At 36.1% G+C, this 12,427-nt stretch overlaps 1 protein-coding gene across 1 annotated transcript in view; it reads left to right on the top strand.

Annotated features, from left to right (window-relative positions):
* The window catches only part of abca12 (ATP binding cassette subfamily A member 12), a 72,199-nt gene that overhangs the window by 4,491 nt on the left and 55,281 nt on the right, over nt 1-12,427 (top strand). The window contains exons 5-19 of the mRNA XM_015379958.1: nt 204-334; nt 469-539; nt 1,389-1,559; nt 1,767-1,960; nt 2,146-2,264; nt 2,410-2,510; nt 2,731-2,877; nt 4,206-4,363; nt 4,783-4,916; nt 5,589-5,719; nt 5,981-6,139; nt 6,294-6,502; nt 6,710-6,843; nt 8,488-8,602; nt 9,760-12,348. Coding sequence (XP_015235444.1) covers nt 204-334; nt 469-539; nt 1,389-1,559; nt 1,767-1,960; nt 2,146-2,264; nt 2,410-2,510; nt 2,731-2,877; nt 4,206-4,363; nt 4,783-4,916; nt 5,589-5,719; nt 5,981-6,139; nt 6,294-6,502; nt 6,710-6,843; nt 8,488-8,602; nt 9,760-12,348 — 4,563 coding nt within the window. The remainder of the gene's footprint in view (nt 1-203; nt 335-468; nt 540-1,388; nt 1,560-1,766; nt 1,961-2,145; nt 2,265-2,409; nt 2,511-2,730; nt 2,878-4,205; nt 4,364-4,782; nt 4,917-5,588; nt 5,720-5,980; nt 6,140-6,293; nt 6,503-6,709; nt 6,844-8,487; nt 8,603-9,759; nt 12,349-12,427) is intronic.

Below are 12,427 nucleotides of genomic sequence, written 5' to 3'. Positions count from 1 at the left end.
GGTGTCTTAATGATATCTAGAAAGAAACATTGTACCAAAAGGAATAACATCTCTTAGGTTTAATTCCAGCAAATTCAACACGAAATGTTGAATTAGGGTTCACTGTTTTCTTTTTAAGTTAGAAAATAAACAAGTTGCTATTTTTACCATCCAATTGAGAATGAATATTCTATATTCTAATTATTTTTGTACTTATATATCAGGTCTGCCAATTTACCAAAGACATCTCCATTGGCAAGTCTGATGCAAGGAAAGAACTTCTTCAGCCAGGCTTTCCCTGATGACCCTAAAAATGATCCTGCAGAATTGGTTAAGCTCCTGGAAAACATTGTTGGTATGTTACTACTTTGGAGTTGTGTATGCTTAAACTGATTGTTTCTTCAAGTGATTATAAAGGTGATTATCCCCCATAACACACTTTAGACTTTAACTGCCTTCCTGTGTTAATTTTGTGTTTGTATTTTAAAGGCTCATCTACCAGAGCAAAATATCAAAATGTTCATCTCATGAATGCCCTTAACACCTCCTTCCATGATCAGGTGGGTATCAAAAAGTGTAATGGTTGAAAAAGCGATAAATATCAGACATCTCATTTGTTTATATTTCAATAGGAATACCAAAAAAATAGGGATACATTAAAAACAATATGAATGCAAACCAGGCCAAGTCCCAAAGAAAATGAGATGCTAATTAAGAGCATAAAAATATACTCCTTCAGTGACAGACTGCTGCACCCTAAATGCACCAAGGAGTGTTATCATAAATCCTTCCTCCCAGCAGCTGTAAGAGTTTATATCCATCACAGCTCACAACAACCTCAATAAGCTGTTAAATTTATGCTGATTTTGCCCAGTTTCTATCTTAGTTAAATAACATGCTGCTCTCATTTTGATCTCTGATGTTGCTGCTATTTTCAAATATCCATCTATAGCTGTATATTGGTTATTTATTCTCCAGGTGCACATTATTTATATTGTTAAAACACTTTAAGGTACAATATTTTATTTATTTATTTTTAACTCTTCCCTATTATCTTACTCCTTAAACACTTTTCTAAGGTCCATATTTGTTTTTTCTATAATATTTTTGCTTCTGTATAACCAGAATTTCCCAATTGTAGGACAATAAAGGGATTTTTTCTATTCTATTTTCTATTTCTATAACATTGATGTCAGTTGAGTCATAAGCACTGTTTATTGTAGTGGTGTAGAAATGTATAAAAAATCTGTAGATCTAAATGTATCTATCATAAAGTTGTATTTGCTTTAGGTGATTATGATCTATAAACCCTAAACTTAGGGTAGCTGTAAATGAGTAGATGGAGTACTTTATCCACTTTCCTATGGATGTTTGTCTGACTGTTGTAAAATATATCCTGTTTCTTGCAGGAGGCCATAAACACAATCATGGAGTCAGTGAACGTTTTCAAGAAAGCTATCTGCACTGTTGCATTTCCTTTGATAAACCAGACCTCACCCAACACAATCAGCAATGCTATGGTAACTTTCTGTAATTCCAACACCACTGCATTAGAAGCCTCACTTCAAACAATGAATAAGGTATGCTCAGTTTTGTTTTTCAAAACTTTTTGTCCTTCACATTAATGCGTGCATGTTACCTTTCAACTAGAGTGATGGTGTGATGGTTCAACAGCAAAAAATGCTGTGTTCCTTCTGTTCTATATAATCTTTTACATAGAAAAAGGTTGATAAATTGGTGATTTAACCCTTTCAGATTGAAGCTCAGATGTTTTGTTTTGCTCTTAGATATTTGAAGATCTGCTGCTGACCAGTCCAGAGGAGATGATGACAATGGGGGGAGAGATAGTTGTGCTCTTTGATCAGCTTCAAAATGAAACGTCACTGTGGGACACTCTTCTAGCTTTTCCCGAAGTCTTCACTTCAGATTCTTTTGATGACATGCTGAACAACACAAAAACCTTGCTCTCAAACATGCAGCGGTAATCTTTTACTGATGGAAGTTTTATATGAAAAAAGAGTTGTTTCTTAGATGTAGCCGATCAGGGCTTATTGATTACTTCTAATTGAGCTTAAGAACCAATATTTACAGCAGATTTCTTTATTCATTTGTTAGCTCACATACTTATTTACTTACTGTCTTCTATTTTTCTCAAATTGTCTGCAGCCTTTTGCGTTTCTTCCAAACCATGTCCCCTGACACTGCTGACTTACTCTATCAAGTGCATGCAGTGATTGACAACACCATTGATGTGATCCACTATGTCCAGAACTGGCCTGGAAAAGGTAAACATATGTTTTACTTAAGCTTACTTTCTTTTTACATACAATTACAATGTGAGCATAGAATCCTGCAATTTAAAGATGAACTCTATGAAAACTGTGTAAATACTTTGAATGTTCGTGCTAATGTGTGATTTAAATCTCGTAGGTGTTTCGATAACCCTTGGAGACATTGTCACGTTAAGGAATAACTCAGTCAGTGACATTGTCAAACAAATTTTACGGGAGGTTGACATACCTCTGCACCAGGTAAGCAAAACACCACTGGCTCTATTCTATGTGCTGCTGCTGTGATCCAAAACACCCAGCAGCAACAATATATTTAATCCTGTACTGTAATCAACCGTATACAAAGAAAAGAAGAATGTTTTATTTGCAGTAAAGGTTTTGATATTCCAGAAATGTGGCAAGCCTTCATAGTTCGGGTGTAGTCAAGCTATCTTTACAGCAATTGTCCTCTCTGTTCCAGGCTGTAGCGCTGATGTGGGACAAAGATATGGTGAACTCCTACTTGTGTGACAGCAGCAACAACACAATATGGCTAACAGCAGCATGCAGCACAGGCACTGTGGACATGCTCCTGAGCTGGATTTGTCCTGAAAAGCTGGCAATGGAGGTATGGTGGTAATTTAAGTGTCATCGTCTCAACAAAGGGAGCTCAGAAAATTAATTAGAATAACTGCCTTGTTGCTGTGTCATGATCCTAACTACAAAGAGTATGCCGGAAGCTTGACAACTACAGTTCTAGCTTCCTTATGAGAAACTCTTTGGGAAATGTATTACTATGTACCAGTTAATAAGCAGCCATAGCCATATGCATGTGTTTGCAACTCCTTTTTAGATTCTGTTTAACCATTTAGTTTTGGGTAGTGTAGTACTGAAAAGCCTTACATAGTGGGAGCATAATAAACTGCAAATTATACTTTTGATGCCGGTTATTACTAAAGCAGAGTATAACGTTATCATAAGCAGTTCATCTCATAAAATCTTCTTCGCTCACATATACTGAAACTTAATATATATGTACCCTTTTGTAATACTACATGTAATTACAGGACACAATATTTAGCTCATTATTAATCTTAAACTATTCCAAGTGATACTGTGCATGTATCATGTCCAGCAAGTTATATGGGTTCCATTGCCATAAAATATACTATTAATCGCTATTTTTAATCACTCTGTTTTTATTGCAAAACTCACAGTTAAAATAAAGACATCCCCCTGGTTGCTCAGGTTGCACAGCTGACATGTACATCTTTCTCACACCAGTCAAATTTTTTGGCAGTTTGTGTTTATTGGAGATCTTGAACTATGTGGTCGAACAGCTTCGAATACCAAACTTGCAGGTTAAGCTAGTAGTTTTGCAACCTCTTTTAACCTGATTGCTCTGACCTCTAAACAAGAATGCAGATGGTTGTTCATAACAAAACTGTAATGGGCACAGGGGATTTGGCAAAGTAAAGAAATAAATCATCTGTATCGAAGAATCATTATCGTTGTACTTTACTTTTCGAGCAGAAAGAGTACAAAGAAATATGCTGTACATAGAAATCAACATATAATACAGGTTATCTTGCTAAAAAAGGAGTGAGAATTGAAAACTTATAATAAGAAATAACACAAATGTGTTCATCTTTAACTTTTGTTATTAACTAAACCTTTCCATTAATTCGTTTTATACGCATCTGATTTTAAACCGAAAAAGCTTATTTTATTTGTTTATCTCATGTAACACATGCTCAGTATGTTCACATTTGGGATAAATGTTAATAAGTTAGAGTTATGTTTAATTCATTTTGTTTGTGTAGCTATCTCGCACAGAATGCATGATTAATTCTCCTTTTGTAGAAACTAAGCAAGAGCAGAGGCAAGAAGCAGCAGTTAGGATTTCCTCTTATTCTTTGTCCCTGCTTTTCATTTTATCAATACTATAACCATTAGGTCTTCCTGGCATGGACTAAGCATGTGGCAGCAGATGATGTGTCCTTTGTGAGAGACCTGGTGCAAAGTCTTATGGGGGTTGCATCCTCAGGAAAACAGGATCCCCACAGGTCCAAGCGCAGCATGGATGCAGAGCCACAAAGCGACGAGGAAGAACTGTAAGTACAGAAAGATGACTTGTCTACATGCAACTATTAATCTCAAGATTTTTTATTCTCAATTTTTTATATTTTAATAAATATATGTCATCTCAAAAATAAAAGAGTCTACTCTACAGAGCTGATGGAATTAAATGAGGCTGACTATTAGTATTTATTCCTAATGCAAGACAGTAAAAGAATACTTTTTTATTGTGTGGATTATTTTCACATTCTGTAGCTTTGCTTTCAAAGCTTTTCAACAGAAATATGTTTTATCTCCTTTGCTTCTTCTGTTTTTTTCTTTTAATCAAAAATGCTAACTTTCCAAAGTTTCTTTCCTCTTAATCTTGAAAATCTTTATTGTTTTTTTTTGGCTCTTACTCTTTCACTCAGTTACTTATCCCTTTAGTTTTAATTCAGACTTTGCTCTTTTGAAGGTTTTTGGGTGTCACTCAAGCACTGCTAGAGATCACCAAAATTGATCCTGAGCTGGACATGGTTGTTCACAGAGCTCTCAAAACCAGTTTCCAGTCCATGAAGGCAACAAGGGTGGCTTTGGTCACTGTACAAAGTAAGACTAGAAACAAAACATGTTTATAGCAAATCAGGTGTACTGTTTTTTCTTTTTTTATTTCATGTCGTACTTTAATATTTACTGTTGTATGATGATACATAAAGATACAACGATCAGGCTTTACCTTGCTAATGCTAATTTCAGTTTTTTTGAACAAAGGATGTATTTCTAAAGAGACTGTAACACATAAAAACAAAAAAACAAAAAACAAATGCAATAATTTAAAATATAATGAATCTTCGACTTATCTTTAATTTATCTGATTATAGGACTCTAACCATTAAATACTTTCACTAGGCCTTCAGAAAAATGCATGCCAATCAAGTAAAATTTTTTCGGATCTAAAGAGTTAAAGACTGGCAGCCTTACATAGTAAATATGTCCCTATTGATTGATTCAGTTATATTATATACATGTTCACTGCTGAGAAACTGAAAGCTGAATACTACAAGAATACACCCTTTCTCTTGGGACTGACAAAAAGAATCCTGACCTAAAAGGGGATTTTAGGTATTAAATGTTACACAGAAAAAAAAACCAATTAGGAACACAGCACTGATAATATGTTTTGTAAAGACAATTGTTAAAATGTGTTTGTTTTCCTGCCTTATATTTAACGGAGGCTGTGCTTTTCTAATTGTTATACATTTGTTTCGGTTACACTCACAGAGGTGATCGGCAATGTCATGGAAGACACACGTAATCTCCAAATGATCTATCACATGTTGATGACGAACCAGTCTGCGGCAGCGGCTTGGTTCAGCCGGGTAGCACTCAGTGTGGTGGAAGTTATTCAAAAGGTACAGCCCCATTATTTTAATTTTGGGTACAAATTGTATGTATAAATATACTCTATGGCAGCACCTAATTTTCACTTTTACTCTGTATGTTTTTTTGTATTTCATGTTAATTCATATTTTACTGTTCAGTGTTTTGCAGAAGCTAAGGCTAGATGACTATCAATAGTCTCTGTTCATTCTTCTTTTCTGTAATTACTGGTTGCAAAACACACAAAACTGTGGTTATATACCTTGTATTGGACTTTTCTTTTGTTTCATCAGGCTGTGGAGCATGAAGAATGTGAGGAAGTGTTTGAGAGCTTTGAGTGGCTGCTGCCCTCTGAGACAGCAAACATGAATGTGTGGAGATCCATGTTCTGCCAAAATATCTCTGCATTGAATACATCTTTGCTGATGGACTGGAATCCTGTAGTACAAAAGGTATAAACTGCTTAATGTTTTAAGAACTTTTAAAATAATACATATTATTCTGTTTTGTTTGATGAAATACAGTACTTCAGATTTGAATATGTTTGTTAGAAAAGCTTGTTGTTCTATCCTCCCAATCTCTGATTATGTTATGTTCTACCTTCAGACAGAAGAAGTGTACTTGGTCCTCACAGGCCAGTCAGACTTTAACCTGACACTTTCCATGATGCTCTCGGAGTGGAACGAGTTGTACAATGCCAGCATGCAATTTGGAGAATTTATGGACAGACTAATATCCCAGTTTGGTCAAGAGGGATGGATGAACTGGTTCCCTAACCAATACCCACATGACATTACGAAAACTCTTCAACAAAGGTTTTTTTTTCAGTATCTTGATAGTATACTTGCAAGGTTTCCATTTTAGTTTTACTTGAAAACATCACTTCAGAACTTTATCAATATATCTCATCCAATCATCCATGTTATAAACTTGTACTGCCCAAGAATAGGATAGTTTTACCAATTGATTTATTATTCATATTTTTACAGTCTGAACAGGCCTTTTCTTTTTTTTTCATGCAGTCTCTTCATGTCAATGGCAAACTTGGGAGAAGAGCTTGAGAAAAGCGATGTGTGGCCAGAGGTGAAGGATTACTTCCACAGCATTTACTGGATTTTGAACTACAGACCTGGTGTTGAAAAAGAGCCTCCAAATTGTAAGACCTGCTGTTTTCTTATGTCTTTGTTTGTATTCTCTGTTATGATTCTATGTTCTAGACTGTACACCACTGTATAAATGTCTTAAATAACATTCAGTCATTTACAATTTAGCCTTATATCATTAACATTGGCCACACATGAGTGAAAACCTAAACCTTCCTTGTTCCCGAAAGATGATGCCAAAAAGAATGAAAAGATATATCCTTTATTCTTCCATAATGAGGAAATTCAGAAATACTTCCTCCCTGAGTACTTCCCCCACTTTTTAATTATTTATGACGGTGGTTATTGAATGACATCCCTGACATAGTTAACTGCTAGCCTGAATTCTAAGTATATTAATCCACTATCCCCAATGGTTAAAACCAGTGATTCCAAATCCCCAGTGGTCCATGAGTGCATAGCAAGGGGTATGTAAAAATATTTTTTTTAGGTTCTTAGGTAGTAAAATAAAATAAAAATCTGTTTTGCTTTGTAAGGACCCAATTAAAAACTTAAACAAGTTTTTAATGACCAAAAAGTATGTTTTTTTTTTTTTTACATGAGTTCATCTTCAGCTTTGACACACATCAAAACCAAGCAGAGGAACATATTGGATGTAGAAAACAGCCTGGTATCAGCTTTATATGCTCAGGTGTCCTGATGTTAACAAAGTAAAGCTAATTAAGTCAGTCTGACTATAATTTTTTCTTCAGTATTTTGTTCCAGATTCATCAAGTTTAAATGTGATTATAAGGGACTTACTCAGAAAAGCTCTAGTTTTAGAAATACAGGTTTACCTTAAGATTCTATTTTGTATTTATTTTGACTCCTTAAGAACCTGAGGTTGTGAGTTTGATCCCCACTCACAAAAACTGCCACTCTGGCTCCCTGAGCAAAACCCTTAACCTCACACTGCTCCTCGGGCGCCGCACAACGGCAGCCCACTGCTCCCCAAGGGGATGGGTTAAATGCAAAGAAGCAATTTCCCTCTGGGATCATTAAAGTATGTTTAAAAAATAAAAAAAAGCGTACAGGTGGCACAGTGGTTAGCGCGTTAATCTTTTAACTTGAGCATATTATTCTAAGACATTTTATTCTTTCCATCTCAAATAAAAAAAACAACACAACTGTCAAAAAATGACCCACTAGTGCAGTAAACACTAAAATTAAAAAAAATTTTTTTGACAGTTGTGTTGTTTTTTTAATTTGAGATGGAAAGAATTAAATGCCTTAGAATACTACTACTACTACTACTATTACTACTACTACTAATAATAATAATAATAATAATAACAATAATAATAATTTTAAAAAGTTAAAAGAATAAGTAAAATAGTTTTTATTTAATAATCATTTTTTGTATGTTCCACTTCTGGATAATCATCAATACTTTTGACTGAGAGGGGTACTCATGGTAAGACAAAACTCCCGAAGGGGTAGACGAGTTGAAAAGGTTGGAAAACACTGGTTTAAACACTTGGAACTGGACGAGAGTACATTTCTGACTCCGACGATAAGCAGTGACAGTGACACTTGTTTCTGGTTCACCGTTATTTCCTTAGAGATCTTTCTCACATGTTTTCTAACAATCCTCTCTCTATGAATAAGCAAATATCAAAAATATACAAATGTAAATGTGTGTTTTACTTTTCTTTCAGGTTTCGTTGATGCCCATTCACTGATGTTTCAATGTGACACTGGTCTGCAGTGGCCAAAGTTTGTCAAAGCAATAACAGATGCTGTGATGTCACCAAATGAAAACATCATAGTGAAGTAAGGGCAGAGGATGTTTGTTGTCATTATATTCTACTGGGAATATATTTGTTTTAGCTTCAGTTTTATTTACATTGCTCACAATAGTGTCATCAGAGTCCAGTTTAGAAGAATGCTTAACAGACATTTAAATTCTCACTTGAAAAAAGACTTTGGCTCTTTGGATTTAAACATAACGCAAGTCTGACATTGAATATATATTTTTTAGTCTGATTCAATAGTATTTCATTAACATTTTTATGTTTTAATTTTGTCAGATTTTATTGTTCTGTATCTTTGTCTTGTATTTTACTTGCGCACCACTTACAATCATGGTAATTCTATAAGTCTTTTCTCAAGTGTTAGGTACGTATAAATATATGGTCAGTCTCCCCTTTTGTTGAAATTTGATGCCTTGAAAAATAGAAAACAAGTAAAAGTATAAAGGCTAGACACTGGACAAACTGCTTTATCCAGCTAGGAAGAACCAAAACATAAACATTTCCAAGCACAATTCTAAGGGTAGACTCCTCCGCCAAGGTTAATAACCTTGATAATGAATTGTTGTTAAATTTAACATTCATTTTTCCTATGCATCAAATTTCTGTTATGTTTCATGGAATCTATTATGTTAATTCTTCATATCACAAAATTTCAACATCAGGACGGCAGTTCTGACGAAACTTTTAAAGTATCACATAATATATTTAAATTATCAGTAGACAAGAACTTCCCCCCTTTTTTACAGACATATTTTCAGACATAAAACAATACAAAAGAATAATAAAACACACATAGGATAAATAATCATCAATACAAACAATATTTGTTGTAATTTATTGTTTGCTTGATACAAATGAATTAAATAATTTAGTTTAGTATTTAATTGAAGTTATTTATAGAAGAACTGGGAATTACTATATCTTTTTTTTAATATTTATATATATAATAGGAAAATAAATCTGTATTATTTCATATTAAATAGCCTACATTGCCAGAGTCCGCAGGTCAGCATAGGAAGGTACCTTGTTGTGGACCCCAATAACTCCCTATGAATTTGTTTAACTTAGACTTTTTTGGCTTTTATCACTATTTTAATGTCAAATTGTAGTTGTTATTTAAATATCATGCATTTATTTATTTATTTATTTATTTATTTATTTTTTCTGCTCCTATAGTGCTCTGAAAGGAACAGTGAACCTGCTGCAGCATGTGTATGGGGATATGTACAAAAATCTGACAGCCACCTATTTAAAGGAAGAGATTGAAGGAGGGGATGCTCTTTCTGCCTACCTGACCAAGTTAATTCTGAACTTGGATGGTTTTCTCCAAAAACTTACTGTTCTGCCTGATCGAAACATCTCAGACCCTGCCGTCATAGGACCCCTCATCATTGAGCTGTTAGAGTCTGCCGGTCTTAAGCCACTCCAGCCTCTGCTCTTTAATAGCAGTTCGGTTAATGCCTCCACAGTGCTGGATGCTGTCTTACAGATAATTAGGCTCAATCAACAAATATTTACATTTGGAGAGACAGACACTTCAATGAAAGGACTGGAGCAGTTGATTATGCAGTTCCTATCTATGGAGGGCAATCTGACACTTTCTTTCTCCAACATTCTGGGACAGAGCCTGCTAGCATACTCAGCCTCCATCAACCCCAAGAACGTGTCCTTTATCACGGAGGTACTTCATCAGTTCACCAATCAGACCTTTGATGAAGCCATCCTTGATGTTGTGGAGCTTCTGAAAACACTAAGTGATTCTCCTAATGACCTCAGCAATGTCCTTCTTGGGTACCTTCTCCAGCTTAGAAATGTTGTAACTTCTCTAATCAGGCTGCAGAGAATTGAGTATGTTCTGTCATCCAATGGTCAACTAACTGCTGCTCAAGTCACTCACCTGCAGACGGTATCAATTAACTTTCTTAACCTCCTTGACCCTGAGAACCCCCAGGGTCTAACTCAGGTTGGACCAGATGTGGCTCAGGAGCTCATCATCCAGAAGTTGCTGGCCTTCCTACCACCCAATGTCCAGAAGAATGCTACTGACTTTCTGCAGAATTTTAAAGCTCTCCAGGATCAGTTTACCAAATGTGAAGAAGGCGAGAACTGTCTGCAAGGCATATCAGAAATCCCTACCTTGTTGAACCAGATAATAGAGGTCCTTCTAACTGCCAGTGGAGATGTCACTATCTCAATATCGCCAAACAGCACTGTCCCCTTGCACCTTGAGCAGAAGGAACTTACAACATTAATGTTCTCCCTCATGTTGTCACCAAATGATGCAGCCCATGTAGAAACATTTAAGCAAACCCTCAATTTCATCAAACACATCATAGAGATGGAAAACATCACCACAGCTAGTGTCCAGAATGCTCTAATGCAGTCAAACCTAACCAGGAATGATCTGTTTGAAATTGCAGCACTTCTTGGAGCTTCCAGCCTGGATGATTTCATTGCAAAGATCTTCAACATTTACACTGAAATCAACAAAAACTGTTCTGGTCCTCAGAGTAACCTGACATCAAACTGTTTTGTAAGCATAGTGAATGGTGCCACAAGCTTTCTGACAAACATACCAGCCCTCAGAAATGAAACCACACTCCTCTCTTTCATCCCAGTTATTGTCAGTGAAACTCTGAGTGATTTCAACCAAGTGGACCTCAGCTCTGATCCTGACATGGCTGTTGTGCAAACTTTAGAAGCCATTTTGACTAATATCAAGTGGATACTCCAGATGAACCAACAAAACAGTTCAGACATCATGAACGAAATCACAATGGTGGACCATCTGATAGAGCTGGTCACTGACAGAAAACCATTTAACAGCTTGAATAATACCATGAGGGACCCACTTTATGCACAGAAACTCCTCCTTGAGCTTGTGGATTGGTATATTGCAAGGGTTGAAATGATCACCAGTAACAGTTCAGTTTCTGAGTACCTTCATGACTTTTTCTACTTCACCAAGATTCAGGTGGCAACCCAACTGGCTCAGATTGAATTCACCATGTATGTGAATGAGAAAACTCTGTTCTTAGTGAACAGCCTCGAGTACCCATTGAATGGCGGAGACATACGTCTAATTGGAAAAACAACAATCGATATCATTCGACATCTATTGGTCTTCATGAACACAACGGTACAGCTTCAGGATAACATTCCCGGTTCGGAACAGCTGGAGCCCATTGGTGCCCAAATCAGGCTCTACCTTGACCTCATTGAGAAATGGATGGAGCAGCCAAACATTCCAGAGCTCCTCACTAGTATGCTCCAGTGGGGAAACTCCTCTATGTCAACCCCTGTGAGAGATCTGAATTTCTTGCTGCAGACAATGTCTCATTTGCTCAACCACAATCAGAAAGAATTCCTCTGGATTATGACCAACTTGACAGAGTCTCTCAACAATGCCTTAACAGTGGCAGAGCAACCAGGTGGCTTACAGAGTGATGGCTTCATGTCTGAAATCTTAACGGCTCTCAACACAGTCATGCAGATCCAGGGCCCAATCGGAGGTCCCCTTCCATCCAGTGTGCAGCAGGATATTCTGGAAATTGTGAATGGTTCCCTGACTCTCATTGTTAACCAAAACATGAGTTTTGCATCATCACTGAACATTTCCCTACTGATCCTAGAGAAAACTGAAAACATTATACAACAAACAGTGCTGCAAAACTATTCAGAATACCTGCTGCCAATAGTTAAACTAGTCACTACATACTTTGAGAGCATATCTACAAGCAGCGGGCAAGATCAGTGGAATCAATTGTGAGTATATGCTACTGCTGCTAATAAGATAATGCTTGTTTAATAGTTGGGTGTGTGAAAAAAGCACAGGGGTAGAGAC

This window comes from Cyprinodon variegatus, unplaced genomic scaffold, assembly GCF_000732505.1.
Source record: "Cyprinodon variegatus isolate N-32 unplaced genomic scaffold, C_variegatus-1.0 Scaffold204, whole genome shotgun sequence".
NCBI classification, from domain to species: Eukaryota; Metazoa; Chordata; class Actinopteri; order Cyprinodontiformes; family Cyprinodontidae; genus Cyprinodon; species Cyprinodon variegatus.
Note: the sequence above shows the minus strand (reverse complement) of the source record. Positions and strands in the feature narration are given on the sequence as shown.